Genomic DNA, 20,069 nt, shown 5'->3' with positions numbered 1-20,069 from the left:
ACAAAAAAAGTCTAATTTTGTTTTTTTTTTTCGATAAAACATGGTTGATCACTGTTGATGAAAGCAACACAAAGATGCGAGAAAACAAAACTAAAAAAAACTAGAAAAGCACTCGGAGAGCACAGACCTCCGCCAAAGTAGATCAGCCCCCCCCCCCCCCCCCCCCGTTCACCAGCAAACTTTTTGAGTTGTTGAATTTAAATCGCCTAAAACATGAAAGATATTTAGTCAAATATGATGAAATTCAAAAAGCTAAAAGTGATGCAACCTGAAGCTTTTTACGTGTTCTCCTGAAAAACTGTGGAGAACAAAGAAGAAAAAAGATGGAACGTGGAGAAAATAGTTGAAACTTCAAGAGTAAAGTTAAAACATTGAATACAGGGTTTCTGCAGGTATCAGCAAATCTAATTTAATGCTTTTTAATTAAAGTGTTCCGCCTGTCAATCATCCCACTGTACCCTACACTATAAGATTATTAAATCTTCATATAATCAAAATAAATCATGAATAACAATGTTTTTTTCCATCAAGTGTATTTAATTTTTTAAGGCCTCTGGACATTGAATTTAATGGTTTTTAATGTCATTTAAGGACTTGATTTTCCCAGGGTTTCCACAGGTCATTAAAAAGCATTAAAAGTCAATGAATAGTTTTAGCAAAAATTAAGTTTGAAACATTGAGAAACTAAAGTTTAAACGGAGAATAAAGTTTTAAAGGCCTCGACTCTGACAATGTTTAAGTCCAGGCTGAAAACGGCTCTGTTCAACTGTAACAACTGAAAGGGTTCTATCTGCACTCTCCTCTTTTACTTTGTTTTAACAGATTATTACTTATGTTTTTTTGATAATGTTTTAGTTGTAATTGTGTGTTTTTAACCTGTCTCTTTTCCATTTTTGTAACACACTGTGAATTGCCCTGTGTATGAATTGTGCTATACAAATAAATCTGCCTTGTCTAAAAAACACTGAATTAAAGAATTTTTTGCTATGTTGAGCCTGAAGTTGAAATGTTGAAACTGAAATAAAACTATAAACACATTCCCACTCATTCATATTTTCTTCTAATTTTGTTCTTCTAATGTTCGTCTGATGGGTGTTTGTTTCAGGTGGAACTCCAGCGGGCGGTGCAGGAATGTACAGAGACCGACGGAGACGTGGACGACGGACGGGGGCAGGGGCGGGGCTCGGACGTCCACCGACGCCTCCTCGACGTCCTGACCCGACTCCTCCAAGAGGGCGGGGCTTCAGCAGATGGAGGTGGGGCTTGGGAAGGGAAAGGTCACGTCCACACCGCGTTGAACTTCTGAGGAGTTGAAGTGAAACTAAAGACAGAATGAAGGTCTGAGGTCGGATCCGTTGACCAATCAGAGCCACTTCACCTGAAGACTACAGCTCCCATGATGCTCTTTGACATGTTCAAAAGTACGTCCTGGTTTGTGACCACAACAATGGTCAAAAGGCACTTCCTCCTGATGTACTTTACTTCAATATTTGGACCATTTCCCTAATGTTTTGACTTTTTTCTTGAAGTTCTTTGCAATTTTTATGACTTTATCCTCGATTGTTTTTGTCTTCCCGATGTTCCTAATGTTTCACCAACAGCAGTCAGAATCACCTGGAATTCCGTAGCTACATTAGAGGCTCGTAGTCCAAGTTGACGCCTTGTTTTGTTAAAGAAAAGGACATGTGACCAGGGCTCAGCCAATCAGAGGGATGCAAATGCAGCTTCGTCATTGTTTCCAGAAGTTTCTGGGGTTTTTTTGTTCACGTTACAACATCCAGAAAATGAAAGTGTCTGGAGTTCTGAGGGACGTTTTGGACCAAAGGGACCTGGATGTTCTGGTGTTTGAGAACATACATGAAATGAAGGGAAATCTTAATGTTGTGGAAAAGTAAATAATGATGCAAAACTTTGTGTTTTCCTTAGAGCTGGGAGATTCGCTCAGAAATATTATGATGAAAAACAGTCTCTTGTGGTAAATATAAATGTCAAATCAGTGCTTCTTTTCAATTCAGAGCCAGACGCCAAAGGGTTGAATATTTTAAATGCAAAAATTACACTGAATATATTAACCCATGAGTTTTTTGTCCAGAGTGAAAAAGCTTATAAAATATTCATAACCTCCTCAGACACAGTAAATAAACACTTTGGCCTTTTACATTAAATAATTGCCTTAATTGGAAACAGCATGACGCAACAGTTCTGTCAGATACATTTTTACCTTTTTTTTTTTTTTTTTAATATAATGTTTTTTCATGCCTTTTCAGTGGCCTTTTTTATTTTACGTAAAGCTGTGAAACTCAGGAGGATAAAAGACAAAACAACTTAAAGACAAAATGTAAAATTAAAGACAGAACCTGATCAGGACCCGTTTCATGGTCAGATCGTCGCTTTATCTCCAGGACTCTGAACTCCAAAATACAACCTTCACCAAATGGAAACAGTTTAGTGTCCTGACCTCTGACCCCGTCCTGACCTCTGACCCCCCCGCCTTCAGGATGAAGCAGGCACGGCGCTAATGGACTGAGGAACACTTCGGCGACGCCCTGAGTCTCATCTTGGAGGAATTTAATCTGATTTTCTTCACGTAAACATTTAGTCTCAGTGAGATGATGGAAATCTCTCTCATTTGTAGAGATAATAGTGAATAAACACGTCCAAATGGAAACAGAAGCACTGAGGAGTTCAAATACTGGCTCAGTGGGTTTTTAGGGTCATTTTTCAGTTGGATTTGGTTCCTGTTTCATCGTTTTCATTAAAAACATGTCCAGTCGAACAGACGTGTGGTTTCTAACCCGTGGAAAAACGGTTCAGATGTTATTGGTTTAATCAGGATCACAATAATAAATGATCCTTGAAGGTTTTCCAACTGTAGACGTTCAGAAAAACGTCTTCTCTTCTGTAAATAATCCCACGGTCCATTTTTCTGTTTGTTGGAATAATAAAACCTTCAGATGTTTACAGTCGGAGCTTTGGTTTCAGTCTGGTCTGGATTCAGCAGCAGCGTTTGTTTTGTCTTCTGTGGTCGCTCTAGGTCATGTGACCCCAGTCCACATTTACATGAACCAGACGTCATGAACCTGAAAGGAGCGATATTTAGCTTTCCAACATTTCCCTGTGGTCTCCATAAACTGTAAATGCTCTGCTGGGCTCTGAATCCTTCATTCATTCAACTCCACAGGTCCATCTGCAACCCTATTTCTGAGTACACTGGAAAAAATGCCCCTCTAAAAACAAGTTTAAAAAAAATCATACAAGATATTTTTGAAAAAAATCTTGAATAAAGCAAAAAAACATCTTGAATTAAGCACAAAAAAAATCTTGAACAAAGCAAAAACTCTTGAATTAAGCAAAAAAAAATCTTGAATAAAGCAAAAAAAAAAAATTGAATTAAGGCAAAAAAAACTTGACTTAAGCAAAAATCTTGGATTAAGTAAAAAAAATTCTTGAATAAAGCAAAAAATCTGAATTAGGCAAAAAAAAATCTTGAATAAAGCAAAAAAAATTAAGACAAAAAAAAACTTGAATTAAGCAAAAAAAAAAAAAACATCTTTATTTAAGCAAAAAATTTTGAATAAAGCAAAAATCTTGAATTAAGCAAAAAATCTTGAATTAAGCAAAAAATTTGAATAAAGCAAAAAAATCTCAAAATAGACCAAAAAAAAACCCCAAAAACAAAACAAAAAAAATCAGCCAATGGAACAAATGAAAATTATCTGTTAAGATTTCCTGAATAAAATTTTTCCAGATTTATTGTCTATAAATCAGTTCTTATATCTCACTGAAAGTTCCTGTTTAGGTGATTCTGTCTGATTTTAAGTGTGATGAGATATTTGGACTAGAAATGAGAAAAATACACTTGGTAACATTTAGATTTTTTCCAGTGGAATGACACCAGAAAGGTGGTTTGGTGGATACAAATTTTACGTTGTTTTCATCTTGATGCAAATTTTACGTCATTTTCATCTTGTTGCAAATTTTACATCATTTTGATCTTGATGCAAATTTTATGTCATTTTCATTGTGACGCAAATTTTACATTGTTTTCATCTTGATGCAAATTTTATGTCTTTTTCATCTTGTTGCACATTTTACGTCTTTTTCAAGAAATGAGAAAAATACAAAAAAAAAAAAAAATTCCAGAAAGGTGGTTTGGAGCGCTGGTCCTTTAAATGCACATGAGCCACTTCAGGCCCCGCCCCCTCCAGGTTATTGGCTGTGCTGCTCTGTCCCGTTCAACCAACAACTGAACATTTTAGGGAATGGGCTCCAGGTTTGGACATATTTTCAGTCTGGACTACAACCGCTGATGACGACAAACAATTATGGAGAAATACTGGAGAAATGTTGGTCTGAAGTCTGGACCTGATATGAGCAAATGTGGAGACGGAACTAGTTATAGACGGAACAGCCAATAACCTGGAGGAGGCGGGGCCTGAAGTGGCTCATGTGCATTTAAAGGGCCAGCGCTCCAAACCACATTTCTGGTGTCATTACACCAGAAAAAATCTAAATGTTACCAAGTGTATTTTTCTCATTTCTTGAAAAAGACATAAAATTTACATCAAGATGAAAAAGATGTAAAATTTGCATCAAGATGAAAACTATGTAAAATTTGCATCAAGATGAAAAAGACGTAAAATTTGTATCCGCCAAACCACCTTTCTTTCATTACACAGGAAAAAATCTAAATCTTCCCAAGTGTATTTTTTCTCATTTCTAGTTCAAATATCTCATCACACTTAAAATCAGACAGAATCACCTGAAGAGGAACTTTTCAGTGAGATATAAGAACTGATTAACAGACAATAAATCTGGAAAAATTTATTCAGGAAATCTTACCAAGATAATTTTCATTTGTTCCATTGGCTGATTTTTTTTTTGCTTAATTCAAGAAAAAATACCTTGTATTAATTTTTTTTTTTTTTTTTAACTTGTTTTTAGAGGGGCATTTTTTCCAGTGTACTCAGAAATAGTGTTGCAGATGGACCTGTGGAGTTGAATGAATGAAGAATTCAGAGCCAAGCAGAGCATTTACAGTTTATGGAGACCACAGGGAAATGATGGAAAATGAAGAATTCTATTTAAAAAAAAAAAGAAAAATACCACTGTTTTGAGCAAATGTTTAATATGTGAAAAATTAATCAACAATAAAAAAATCTAAATTTCTCAAAACTGTGAACAGATGTTGTAGACATTGTCCCAAGAAAGATACAAATAAAACTGGAAATAAATCTGATCAGTAGTTTCACAGGAGATCATTGGAATGTAAATATTAATGACCTTGAAGTGACCCTTCAAGGTCAAAGGTCACGGACCCAAGTCATTAAGTCCATATATGACTTCTATCAGTGCTCAGTAGTAACTATACTGGTATCTGAAACCATTTACATGATATTAAACCATGTAAATATGGACCATCAGAAGGAAGGAACATTGATCTGGTGGGCGTTGGTCACATGAGCATTGCTGTTGTTTTTTTTCCTCATTTTGCTCGATCTGAGTCTCCTCCATCTTCTTCCAGTTCCATTTGCAGAACCCGGGCCAACATGTTTGGATCCTCAGCAGGTGTTTCCAGTGCGGTTCCTAACTCTCGCTGGGTTTACAGTATGTTTTGGCTGCAGCTCTTGGACGGTGTCTGATCGTAAAAGCCCTCCGTCGTCTCCGCTCCGGTTACAAATCTCCTCCAGCTGCTGCTCCACGCTCAGCTGCTGCTTCAGGTTTTTAACTCCGCGACCTCGAACCAAACACAATCAGTGAGTTTAGACCAACCCAGCGTTCCTCTGTCCTCATTTGTATGAATGTGTCCGTCAACGTCTGGACATCAAGGACATGAAAGTCTAGATTCCTCCAGTGGAAGAAAAGAAGAAAAGCTTCCATTTTATTGCATCTTTTCTGCCTTGTGACTTTTCCATCTTGTTGCGTCTTTTTTAATTTTGTTGCATCTTTTCTGTCTTGTTGCATCTTTTCCATCTTCTTGCATCTCTTTCATTTTGTTGCATCTTTTCCATCTTGTTGCATCTTTTCTGTCTTGTTGCATCTTTTCTGTCTTGTTGCTTCTTTTCCATTTGTTGCTTATTTTCTGTCTTGTTGCCTTTTTTCCGTCTTGTTGCATCTTGTTACCTTGTTTTCCTGTGTTTCCATATTCCATACCGTTCCTTAAATATTGTGTCATTTTCATTGTGTTGCATTCTTTTCCTATTGTGTCATTTACGTCTTGTTACAGAACGTTGCATCATTTCCGTGTCGTTGTGTTGTTGTTGTGTGATAATGTGATATTAGTTGTCGTCTTTTCTACATCTTATTGTTTCATCCTTTTAAATCAGTCTGGATGTTGTCAAAAAGAAACTAATGGATGGAAAACTAAACACACATATATTCATATTAGTGTGAAGGTGGAGGGAAACTAAACCCTCAGTAAAGTCCAGATTTCTGGTAAAACTGCTGTTCAGTGTGTTCAGCTGTTCGGTGTAAAACCTGCTTCCAAACTGACTGGCTGGAACATTTCAGTCAAAGGAAGGAAACCCAGCCCGACTTCAGCTCTATTGTTTTCCTCCGACAACAGCATTATTCATTTTATTTCCTCCACGTCTCCTCCTCCGAGCCCAGAGGCGGATCGAGTTTCAGTCGTTCTGTGGAAATCCAGGAGAAAACTGAGCCTGAGCAGCCGGAGACTGAAGACAGACACAACACGTCCGTCCACGGCGTCCAGTCCAGCTTTATTTACACCAGAAACACATGTGAAACACAAGTTTGTCCACATCTGTCCACGTTTTTCCAGGTGGGACATTACACACCAGACTATCAACTGAAAAACCGACGAACTTCAAAGGCATCGAAAAAAATACATGTTCTGAAAAGAGCAGATTTGAATCAACTCAGAATGAATCATGAGTCCAATATTAATACTTCAAATGCCCACAGGTACGAACCAAGGTTCTAATAGTTTTGGATTTTCATTCTAGTTTAGTTTTATTTAGTTTGGACTTTTTTTTTCTCTAATTCGGTTAGTTTTAATTTGTTTTTAGAGCAGGTTTGCTTAGTTTTTATTAGTTTTCATTTTTTTCTAAATGCTTAGTTTTAGTTTATTTTTAGTATTAATTTTAGTTTTGTCGTATCTTTTCTCTTCTCCTCTGTTGTATTCAAATAAATCCCACACAGGACTCTGCTGCTTTCTCCCAACTTTAGTCTCCATGTTTCCAGGTAGAGTGGGGACCAGAAGACGACTGGAAACCACACGTGAACACAAGTGACGGACCAAAAAGTGTCGTATGGTGCCGCTAGATATAATTGCTAGAGTGAAATAAATTGATTTCGTATCAGTCCTACATTGACAAAGATGAAAACAAAGGGAATTTTATCCATAATTTTTATACATTTTAGTTAGTTTTGTAAACACACAATACAGTTTCAGTTAGTTATGTTTTTTTTCTTTTAATTATAGTTTTTATTTATTTCAGTTAACGAAAAATTTTTTTCAATTCTAGTTTTCGTCATTTCGTTAGTTTTCGTTAACGATAATAACCTTGGTTTCAGATTCCACATCGGGCCTCGTCCTCATGAATCCGACGCGTCGACATCTCAACAGACGAGGAGTGAACTCTCAACGTGTCAACAGGTCGTCTTATGGAAATGACTGGGATGGAACCCGTCCAGACTCCACTGGCGTCGCTCCAGTGTTTTTATCTCCATGGCGACGCTCACAGTAAAGAACCAGGATGCAAACATTCCATAAAGCACAGACCTGCCGATGTCATTTATTGAGTGTTAATGTGGTATGGCTGTGTTTGTGGAGCGGTGACCACAGTTTGTATTCTGAATTTCCCCTTGGGGATTAATCAACTAACTAACTAACTAACTAACTAAACTAACTCACTCACTCACTCACTCAATCTATCTATGTATCTATCTATCTATCTATCTATCTATGTATCTATCTATCTATCTATCTATCTATCTATGAGGGCTGTTCAATAAGTTCATGGCCTCACCCAGAAATACTGGTTGTTATAATACAGGATGTTACATTCTTTTGTGATGGGATAGTGATGCTTGAACATCGATGGACCAAGTGCATTGCTGTAAATGGAGATTATGTTGAAAAATAAAATATAAATTATCAGTCTGTGTTGTTCTGTTCTGGGTGAGGCCATGAACTTATTGAACGGCCCTCGTATCTATCTATCTATCTATCTATCTATCTATCTATCTATCTATCTATCTATCTATCTATCTATCTATCTATCTATCTATCTATCTATCTATCTATCTATCTATCTATCTATCTATCTATCTATCTATCTATCTATCTATCTATCTATCTATCTATCTATCTATCTATCTATCTATCTATGTGACTTCTACCCACAAACCAAGTGTGAGGGTTTCTGGGTATTTAAGCCCAGACGTCCGTCCAACTGTTACCTCATACTGCGTTTCCACGGCAGCCAAGATCTGACATGATGATTCTGCATGAGATCATCTCTGCTCCCATGTTTTAGTCTTTATCTCAACAAAACACATGCACAGCAACTGAACGTCCAACTATAAGTAAATCAAACATAGAGATTAACTTCAGAAACAGTTGGATCTGCAGTGATAGATCTGGGTCAACAGAAACTAAACCGAAACAAAATAAAAACCACAACAAAACTCAACACAAACTGATCAATGTCGGTAAAATGACTTTGTCCAGGGTTAACGGTTCATGTCAAATATTTTCTCTAGATTTAAACTCTTCTAAATCATTTATCATCAGTTATTATGATCATTTTTCAGAGTAAATCATGTATTTTCCTGTATTTAATTCACTGATCATGTAGATGTTCATAAAAGCACAGATTAAATTCAAAGGTTATTATATTAAGGTTATTATTATTATTAATTGTGTGTTATTTCCACATTAACATCCTGGTTTTATTGAGGACAAATCCACCTCTGTCCCCATGGATCAACACTGACAATGGAAAAGAATCATGTGAGTTCAATAAATGACTTTCTCTCCTTCTGGACCTGAACTGGTTCATTAATAATCAAACAGGATCTAGTTTAACGACTCATTCGGACCCAGTCTTTCATATCATCAGGCCATCAGAGGTTTAATGACGTGTAAAAAGCTTCTGGATTTGGGTTTGACTGAGTCCAGCAGTAAAGGAAACTCAAACAAACAGGGAGCGTTTTACTGCTGGACTCTTCACACTTTAACTGTGTTTGGCTGATGTTTGGATGGTTTTACTAAAGGACGGGCTGTAAATCAGACAGAACACGTTACTGTGCTAAAACATCTGAACCACGGCCTCTGGTTTATTCTTCGACGCAGACGAAGCCGGGAGCGTTTTTACAGGAATCTTCTCGTTAAAGCGCCGTCGGTTTGACAATCTGTCGCCTCCGAGAGCAAAGAGCGAGCCGTGGAAACACACACACCAACCATTTGATTCAACCATAATTGGGGATTTAGTCGAACAGTAGAAGCTCAACAGTTTGGTGACAGTTTAATTGGACTCTTCTATCGACAGGATCCTGGTAAATGAAAGGTCTGCAGCATCTCTGACTGCGTTTCCAGTCTCGACTTGTTCTCTTTCTGCAGGAGGAGGCACGTCTGCAGGAATCCGTCATGTTTGCCAAAGGAGGTCGACACATCACAGACTATTTAGCTTCAATTTGGATGAAGATCGACCCAGATTTATGATGTTTGGTAGATGTTTAGTGTCACAGACTCATGAATCAAAGATCAGGTCGACACACGTATCCGGGCAAACTCAGCAGGAAGTCCACCACCTGAGTCTGAATCAAACCATTTATTGACCTTTAGCCTTTGATTTGTCCAACAGAATTAACCCAAATGACTTCTGTTTGTTTCATTTAAAGACTTTTGTGATAAAAGTTTAGCAAAATGGTGACTTTTCAGTCAGTGTATCTGTTGGAAGTTGGATTTTCTTTACAGAAACAAAAGAAAACTAGAAAAGCACTCGGAGAGCACAGACCTCCATCAAGGCAGATCAGCCCCCCCCCATCACCACCAAAATTTAATCATTTGTTCCTTGTGCCAGTATCTACATTTCCTGAAAATGTCATGAAAATCCGTCCATAACTTTTTGAGTTATCTTGCTAACAAACAAACAAACAAACAAACAAACAAACAAACAAACAAACAAACAAACCCTGGCAAAAACATAACCTCCTTGGCGGAGGTAACTAGTGTTTAATTGATTTTCACTTTAAACAGAAGAATTAAAATTGAACTCCAAGGTGTTTTTCTTTTTCAGTGTCAAAACAGATAAACCAAATTTTAAAAAAGGATTGGTTTTCTTTTTCTCTTTCTAATAAAAAATAAAGTTACGACCTAAGACAAATGGAAAAAAAATTCTGAGACTGGGTGTTGTCATTTTCAACGAAAGAGCGCTAATGCCATCGAGGTCACAAAGACTCTTATGAACGAAGGGTTTGTATGAAATCTGGACATCGTAGACATGCTCCCTCCATGAATGTCTACGAAGTCCAGATTTCGCACGAACTGGAAGATTCGTACAAACCAAGGTTGTTACCGTTAATGAAAACTAATGAAATGACGAAAACTAGAACTGTAAAAACATTTTCGTTAACTGAAATAAATAAAAACTATAATTAAAAGAAAAGAACAATAACTAACTGAAACTGTATTGTGTGTTTACAAAACTAACTAAAACATATAAAAATTATGGATAAAATTCCCTTTGTTTTTGTCTTTGTCAATGTTGGATTGATATAAAAGCAATTTATTTGGCTCTAGCAATTTAAGCTAGTGGCACCATATGACACTTCAGTCCATCACTTGTGTTCACTTGTGGTTTCCAGTCGTCTTCTGGTCCCCACTCTACCTGGAAACATGGAGACTAAAGTTGGGAGAAACTAAAATTTACAGTAAAACTAAACTAAAACAGAACATTTAGAAAAAATTGAAAACTAGTAAAAACTAGCAAACCTGCTCTAAAAACTAATTAAAACTAACTGAATTAGAGAAAAAAAAGTCAAAACTAAATAAAACTAAACTATAATGAAACATCCAAAACTATTAGAACCTTGGTACAAACTCATCATTCTTAGGAATCTTAGTGAATGAGGCATTAGCGCTCTTTCCTTAAAAATGACAACATCCGGTCTCAGAAAATGAAAAAATAAAACAGGTGTTTTTGGTCTGTTTTTCCATTTCTGTCAGGTAGTAAGTTTATTTTTCAGCATGTTGGGTGGAATGTGTCCACAGGTGAGCATGAGATGAGATGAAGGTGGATGAGTGATGGAAACCAACCTGATGAGGACGGAGAAGAATCTGCGGTCGTACAGGTGAAGACGATGAGGAGGTGGTGAACCAGGAAGAGCAGGAGACATCAGGTGGATCTGTTCGATATGTGGAAGTCCAACCAGGAAACTTCAGCAGAGACGGAAACAAGAGGACAGGTGGATGGGTGGATGGGTGGACGGGTGGACGAGGGCATGGTTGGACATGTAGATGGGTGGATGAGGGGACGGGTGGACGAGGGCATGGTTGGACATGTAGATGGGTGGACGAGGGGACGGGTGGACGAGGGCATGGTTGGACATGTAGATGGGTGGACGAGGGGATGGGTGGATGAGTGGAGGACTAGATGGGTGGACGAGGGGATGGGTGGACAAGTGGAGGAATGGATGGGTGGACAAGAGGAGGAATGGATGGGTGGACGGGTGGAGGAATGGATGGGTGGACGAGGGGACGGGTGGAGGAATGGATGGGTGGACGAGGGATGGGTGGACGGGTGGAGGAATGGATGGGTGGACGAGGGGATGGGTGGATGGGTGGAGGAATGGATGGGTGGACGATGGGATGTGGTGGACGGGTGGAGGAATGGATGGGTGGACAAGGGGATGGGTGGAGGAATGGATGGGTGGACAAGGGGATGGGTGGACGGGTGGAGGAATGGATGGGTGGACGAGGGGATGGGTGGATGGGTGGAGGAATGGATGGGTGGACGAGTGGACGAGGGGATGGGTGGACGGGTGGAGGAATGGATGGGTGGACAAGGGGATGGGTGGAGGAATGGATGGGTGGACAAGGGGATGGGTGGACGGGTGGAGGAATGGATGGGTGGAGGAATGGATGGGTGGAGGAATGGATGGGTGGACAGATGGACGGGTCATAGGTCGGGGACTAATGGAGCTCAGCACTGGATGTGGAAGTGGAGACGACCTGGTAAAGAGTGCAGACTGAAGACGGCGTTAACGTCCTGATGAAGACCAGGTGAGGCTGGAGACTTAGCATGAAGGCAGGTAAAGGGGGCGGAGCCAAAGACACAAGTGAGTTAAAGCACAGGTTCAGGACAGTGAAGGTATTACATGCGAATACTGAAGTTTCACAGAACAGTTTTTACGTCTCCTTTAGGTGTTTTGTTGGGGGTTTTTTTTGCTTTTTTTTTTGACGAAGTGTTGATGTTAGAATTGAGGATGAAAACTAAACGGAGCTGAAGACGCTGTTACATAATGGTTCAAAGTCATTAACCCTTAAAGACCTAAACATCCACCGGTGACCAAAACCATCTACTGATCTAAAATGTTTAATACCTGTTGATTTCAATCAGTCTGAATCCAGGATGAACCCCCAGATTTTTGGCACTCCAGCTCAAATAATCAACAAATAGAAGAGAATCACGCATGATATCTACTGATCTAAACTGTTTAATTCCTGTTGATCCACTTATCCTATCAAACCATGTCAATAACTGGTGTAAAATACAGTTCTTCATCTTTTCATGGTCATCAGATATGACCATATTTGGACGTTCAGAGGCTCTGTAGTTACCGTGGAAACACCGTCATCTTCTACAACATTGACTCACCAGTAAAACCCATGGAGTTGGATCACTAGTCGCTTTTCCATTGGACATCTGCGCAAAACTTTACCGACATTTACTAAATGTCGAAAAAAACAGACGTGCGTAATTTTGCTTTTTCCGTTATATCACAAATGCGATGATTTGTTTATTCATTATTGTGAGATGACACGAGAGGTCATTCCATAAACATGGCGACAAACGTAAATATGGTGTTGATTTACAGATACATTCAGTATTATTATATATTACCCCTCGATCTCCTACTAAATTCTAAAATGATTATCTATGTGTTTCCACGGTAACTACGGAGCCTCTGAACCTCCAAATGGGTCATATCTGATGACCATGAAAAGATGAAGAACTGAATTTCACACTAATTATTTACATGTAATAATAGGATTAGTGGATTAACAGGAATTAAACAGTTTAGGTCTGGGTATGTAAGGGTTAAAGGGGACGTTTGGGTTCTGTAAGGGTTAAAGGTGGACGTTTGGGTCTTAAGGGTTAAAGGTGGACGTTTGGGTCTGTAAGGGTTAAGGTGGACGTTTGGGTCTGTAAGGGTTAAAGGTGGACGTTTGGGTCTGTAAGGGTTAAAAGTGGACGTTTGGGTCTTTAAGGGTTAAAGGTGGACGTTTGGGTCTGTACGGGTTAAAGGTGGGACATTTGGGTCTTAAGGGTTAAAGGTGGACGTTTGGGTCTTTAAGGGTTAAAGGTGGACGTTTGGGTCTTTAAGGGTTAAGGAGGACGTTTGGGTCTTTAAGGGTTAAGGTGGACGTTTGGGTCTTTAAGGGTTGAAGGTGGACGTTTGGGTCTTTATGGGTTAAAGGTGGACGTTTGGGTCTGTAAGGGTTAAAGGAGGACATTTGGGTCTGTAAGGGTTAAAGGTGGACATTTGAGTCTTTAAGGGTTAAAGGTGGACGTTTGGGTCTTTAAGGTTAAAGGTGGACGTTTGGGTCTGTAAGGGTTAATTTGATCCTAATTTTTAACATTAGACGCTGTCTTATTGTGTTTTCAGGGCTCCATCACCTCCATCCAACTCCAGAAGATGAACCAATCAGAGCCAGTTTGTCCTAAAACAAACAGGGGAGTGTTCCTGGACGGCAAGTAGCTGCAGATTGTTCTTTTCTTTCTTTCTTTTTTTTTTTTTACAGCTCATCTGTAGTTAATTGTGATTTCTAGAGTTTCCAGCAGCCACCGGGGGAGCCAGGAGGAGCTGATGTTCATTATCCCAGAGTGAAGGAGTCAGATGGAAGTGAATGAGCATTAACGAAGTGGACGGATGACAGCAGAGCCTCCGCCTGAGACTGAAAATGAGGATTTAAGACGTCAACACAGACGCAAACTGACAACGAAGAAAAAAAAAAGATCCTGATGAGACAGTGAGTCAGTCTCAGGAGGACGTTTTCAACAGTTTGATTTGAAATCCAACTCTGAAAACAAACTGTGTGGTTTGGCAGAAAAGACCAGAATGGAAAAAGAAAGAAGGGTTTAGCTCATTATAAACAACAAACAGACATTTATTTATGACAGATTCAACACTGTTAAATGTGAAGTTCCTCAAGTTGTGTCACTGTTTTTTAACAAAACATGAGGATAATCTTATTAAAACCACGTTTTCGTTTCTTTCCTGGTTTAATCTGATCCATATCAGCTCCAGTTTCAGATTAATTAAACTCTGAAATGAGACGACTTTAACCTCCTAAGATCCTAAATGTCAGCTAAGTACCAGCTTTTTTTGTTTTTTGTTAAATAAGTGCCTATATTGGAAACATCATGATGCAAACAGTTTTTTCAGATGCAGTTTTTTAAATGTTTATGGAATGTCCTTTGTGGTGGACAGTTTCTTCTTTTTTGTATAAAATTGTGAAACTCTGTCCTCAAACGTGGACAGTGGGTCTTAGGAGGAGGTTAAAGGGGGGGTAGGAGATGTTTTCCTGGGAGCGTTTTTTACTATATTGCTAAAAATCCCCTTCACACCCCAATTACAACTAATTATTTAAAACACTCCAACACAAAAATTAAATGTTTTAGTCACCTGTGGAATAGACAGGACTGAAAAAAAACAACCATCCAATCATTTTAACTGACCCATCGAAATGATTGAACGGTGATATGTCTATCAAACTCAACTACCCTTTGTCCCTCCCCCTCCCCCCTCTGTGCATGAATCATGCGTTCTCAGAGGTTGGAGCAACTGGTAGGGCTGCACGATTTTGGCAAAAAATAAAATCCCAATTTTTTCTTCTAAAAACTCGATTTTCAATTTTGATTTTGGGTAAAACTACAAAAGACAACAGAAGTCAGCATGTCGTTTTGTGAGCAGCCCACAATGCAAGGCACTGCTCTGACCTCAGATCTGTGATGGTATCATGTGATGAACCCACAGAAGTTTTTTCTTTTTTATTCTTCATTACATCTTTATTGAATGGAGTATACAAACAACGTATACAACAAAAAAAATGACATCACAAGTTTGCCAGGGGGAAGACACTATAATACAATATCCAAATCAGAGCAAATACTGGTGGTTTCTACAGCCTTTTTGGTTCCAGATTTATCTAACAGCTTTAAATAAAGTTCAACATCTTTCAAAAAATAAATAATATTTGGTTTTGTGTTACAGAACTTACATTTGTGAATGCAAAATTTAGCAAGTAAGAGGACTAAATTAATAAAAAAAAAAAAATAAAATAAAATAAAATAAAGTTTTTTTTTTTCCTTTTTGGGGTGTCTGGGTCCACAGAAGTGATACCAGTGTAAGTCAGTGACAGGCATCAGTCATGTGTGTGTGGACCACAGATATGAGTGAACCATGCGGTTCTATTTAAACTGGAGGATCTGTGTGTGGAACAGTCCGACCCAGGACACACTGGAGGGGTTCTATCTGTGGAGCTGGTGCATGTGTTGTGGGCAGAGGGCTGTGTGGGCTCCTCTGCTGAGGCGTGATGACCCCGAGACCCGGACCCGGATCGGAAGAAGACAGTACGGTACGGATCCGGGACAACGTAAGATGAGTGATCCGCATACAGCTATATTTGAATTATGGGATCTGTGTGTGAACCACAGCTTACACTGGTATCACTACTGCAGGTTCATGAACACATTTAAAGTCCGGTCATTACACAGACTTCTGTGACAGACCGCTGTCACAGATAGGAGGAGGAGCCTACGCTAGCCCGCAGGGGCACGGCCCAGAGGCACGAGAAAGATGAATTGATTTCACGATTTCCCTGTTTTAAAAAATCGTCACTAATTAAAAAATCCAATTTCGATTTAAAATCAATTAATCGTGCAGGCAAGTACAAGTACTTACATTTGAGTCCTGGCCGATACCGAGTACCGATATGACTACTTAATAATTCCATTCCAGTTCCTTTTGTACCTGCTGTATTAATTAAAATCTGGCAAAACATTCAAAAGATTTCCATAGACAAACATTAATTTTCCAGACTGAGCATTAACAGCCTATTTGAGCGGCAGGAAAAACAGATGTACTTCTGTAAACACAGTGTGTGTCTGTGTGGTCATGTGTTCTGTCAGGACCACTATAGTGCATGTGGGTCACTTCAGGACCACTATAGTGCATGTGGGTCACTTCAGGACCACTATAGTGCATGTGGGTCACTTCAGGACCTCTTTAGTGCATGTGGGTCACTTCAGGACCTCTTTAGTGCATGTGGGTCACTTCAGGGTCACATTCAGTTGAGACTCAAAACTGACAGAAGTCGCATTACTGTGGAATATGAACCAACACACCAAAAAAATCTGATTTCACCCAAAAATCAGAACTGTGCATTAGACCTGCTGTGTGAACGCAGACTGTCTCCATTCACTGTCATTTGTCCAACTGCTGTTTTCTGGTGTTTCCTGCTCCGTTGATCCAAAAAAAAGGACCCAGACTCAGTTTAATGGTGACGTTCTGTGGTTCAGGTCGGACTTCTGCTGCGGTCCGTCCTTTTTTTTTCGTTCGTCGGTGCAGAGTCTGAGCTCCAATTAAAAAAAGCGGCAGATAAAAGGCGATCAATCAGAGCTTCGGTTATAGTTCTGCACAAACTCATTTCACACATGCGTTAGGTCTGAATTAACCCTCGGAAACACGGGGGGGAAATATTAACGGAAATACCCACACCCGATTGGGAGCGAACAACGGTATAAAACAGGAAAACAGACGAGTCGCGGACGGTCGATGGAATCACACGAGGTTTAAAGAATCGAAAAAAGAGCGACAAGTTTAAGGTCAACCCAATAAATAAAAAAAAGGTTTTACCACAAACTCAACTGATAGAGAAAAGTGTGGTTTTTAAAGAGTTTGTCCATTTATTTCACATATAATTTCAGAAAAACAATAAATAATAATAAACAATAAATTAAGAATAAAACCCAGTTTTTATTCAGTTTGGTAAGTTTTCTGTCTTTTGTAGCTTTTTGTCTTATTTTTGTAATTTTTTTCATTACACTTAAATTTTGTTTGGTTTTGTTCATTTTTTCATTATTTTGTTCTTTTTTTATTAGTTTGTTCATTATTTTATTCCATTTTTGTTATGTTTTGTTCATTTTTTTCATTACTTTATTCAGTTTTTGTTCAGTTTGGTAACTTTCATCACTTTTTTTGGATTTTTGTCAAGTTTTGTTAATTTTTTCAATACACTTTAAAATTTTTCTTTGGTTTTGTTAATTTTTGTCATTATTTTCTTAAAATTTTATTAGATTGTTGATTATTTTATTCCAATTTGTTGTGTTTGTTCATTTTTTATTACTTCACTCAATTTTTGGTTTATTTTGGTTGAGTCTAGTGACGTAGACTCTTGTCATTTAATTGTTTCTGCTCACCTTTAACTACGTCACTTTCATTTTCTACATTTATTTTTTTTTTTTACACATGCAGATGTAAAAGAACAAAATAAATCAGATTAACTGGTATTCATGCATGAAGACATCGGAGTACTGTCAACCAATCCAGGTGGTTAATCTGATTTATTATAATCAGATTACACGGTTATCTGATAAAACATCACTTTATACTGTTGTTAATGATCAGAGTATTAGTGTGGATGTAAATGGACTCATGGTTTTCTAGTATTTTGTTCAGAAACTAGAAAATATTCACATTTAAGAAGCTGCAATCTGAGCTTTTTGAATTTATATTGAAGAAAATCAATAGTTTAAGTGATTGTTGCTGCTCTAGTGCAGATGTCGTCCTGTTTCCTGCTGATATTAAACTAAAACCACCAACACGAAACTGAATTTGTCTTTTTTAATTCAACTCTGGACCTTGAAGTAAACCAAACCAGAAGCAGAACCCGTGTCTCTGGGCCTCATCTGGTCTGATCTGACTGGTTTCCTGTCCAGGCCTGTTTAATTTCATGCATGTGGGTCCAGATGGATCCACATGGGTCCAGATGTTTGGGTGTGTGAGGTCTGATCTGTCAAACCTCTGCTTTAACCGACACCACAGACTGACCTCATCCTGATAAATGGGTCTGAAGGCCTCGGGCTGGTGGTTTCTAACAGGTCCCTGAACGCACCACCAGCCCAGATGTAAAAACATAAGAGTCTGGAAGTTTGAAGTATTGGGTTTTGCTGCTTTATATTTTTGGGTTTTCTTTTTGCTGCCAGAAACTATGCATTGTGTATATCTATAGTCAGATATTATTAGTTTTAGAAATTAACTCATAAAAAAACCCAAAGAGAATCTGGTCCTGGTGGGAGTCAACACATTCCCACCCAAACAGCTGATCCTGTTAAATCAGGTTAATGCGTCAGTAAAGAAGCTTCTTAATTTCATCTGCTCATTTTCACTGTTTAATTAATGTTTAGTTTAAGTCTTTACATAGTCTGTTTTAAGTAACAGATAAACCTCAAAGCAATTAAATAATTCAGCCAGACACTTTTTCTTATTTCTGATTAGTTTGTTCATTATTTTATTCCATTTTTGTTATGTGTTCATTTTTTTCATTACTTTATAATATTTTTGTTCAGTTTGGTAAGTTTTTCTTTTCTTTTTTTTTTTTTCAATTTTTGTCAATTTTTTTTTTTTTTTTTTTTTTCAATTTATAGTTGTTTGTCATTATTTTATTTCATATTTTTGGGTTTTGTTCATTTTTTTCCATTACTTTATCATTTTTTGTTCAGTTTGGTAAGTTTTCCATCTTTTTTAAAGTTTTGTCTTATTTTTGTAATTTTTTTCATTATACTTTAAATTTTTGTTGGGTTTTGTTCATTTTTTCATTATTTTGTTCATTTTTTTATTATTAGTTTTGTTCATTTTTTATTATTAGTTTTGTTCATTATTTTATTCCATTATTGTTATGTTTTGTTCATTTTGTATTACTTTACTCAATTTTTGTGTTTTTCCACTTTATATTTTGGGATTTCTTTAAGCTGCCAGAAACTATGCATTGTGTATATCTATAGTCTGATATTAGTTTTTAGAAAATAACTAAAAAAAACACAAAGAGAATCCACTCATAGTGGAGTCAACACATTCCCACCCAAACAGCTGATCCTGTTAAATCAGGTTAATGCATCAGCAAAGAAGCTTCTTAACTTCCTTTCATCTGTTCATATCACTGGTTAATTAATGTTTAGTTTAAGTCTTCGAGTAGTCTGTTTTAAGTGACAGATAAACTCAAAGCAATTTAATAATTCAGCCAGACATTTACATATATAATAATGACTGTTTTGATCATTCAAATGTGAAAATCTTAAAACAATTTATAAATTAACAATAAAATACTGGTAATGAGAACAAACCCTTATCTTATCCTTGACCTGACTTTGGATGTTTCAGCTCAGTTTGACTTGATTCACTTTTGTGTTGGTTTTGCGTTCCACACTAGAAAAAAATCTGAATCTGACCAAGTGCATTTTTCAGTACCAATGGACCCGATCTACTCCTGAAAACGACGACATCCCATCATATTAAACCTAAAAATCACCAGAAAACCCGCACTGATCTGATGACTCGTCTCCTTCGTAGGTTTCCGTGCGAGTACAGGTTATGTTTTCACTTTCCTGAAGCAGCAGGAAGCGGCGTTGAAGCCACAGAGATACGGTTGCCATGGTTACGTTTTGTTATTTAATCTGAGAGCAGCTGCTGGTGGTCGTGGAGATGCACAGGCTGAATTTAATAAAGAACATCAGCTTCTTCCTCTAATAGACGTCCAGCGTCTGAGCCCAGGAGTCCCAGTGGTGGACAGACGGACAGACGGACGGACAGACGGACGG

The 20,069-nt window shown here is 38.1% G+C and overlaps 2 protein-coding genes across 3 annotated transcripts in view; both read left to right on the top strand.

Moving 5' to 3' along the window:
• Positions 1-2,967, top strand: part of LOC115411377 (divergent protein kinase domain 1C-like) — a 46,702-nt gene extending 43,735 nt beyond the window's left edge. Inside the window, exon 8 of the mRNA XM_030123488.1 lies at positions 1,106-2,967. Coding sequence (XP_029979348.1) covers positions 1,106-1,306 — 201 coding nt within the window. The 3' untranslated portion in view covers positions 1,307-2,967. The remainder of the gene's footprint in view (positions 1-1,105) is intronic.
• Positions 1-20,069, top strand: part of LOC115411376 (tubulin beta-5 chain) — a 287,981-nt gene that overhangs the window by 72,971 nt on the left and 194,941 nt on the right. The gene's annotated exons all lie outside the window — the stretch shown is intronic.

The sequence above is a fragment of the Sphaeramia orbicularis genome, chromosome 20 (assembly GCF_902148855.1).
Source record: "Sphaeramia orbicularis chromosome 20, fSphaOr1.1, whole genome shotgun sequence".
NCBI lineage: Eukaryota > Metazoa > Chordata > Actinopteri > Kurtiformes > Apogonidae > Sphaeramia > Sphaeramia orbicularis.
Note: the sequence above shows the minus strand (reverse complement) of the source record. Positions and strands in the feature narration are given on the sequence as shown.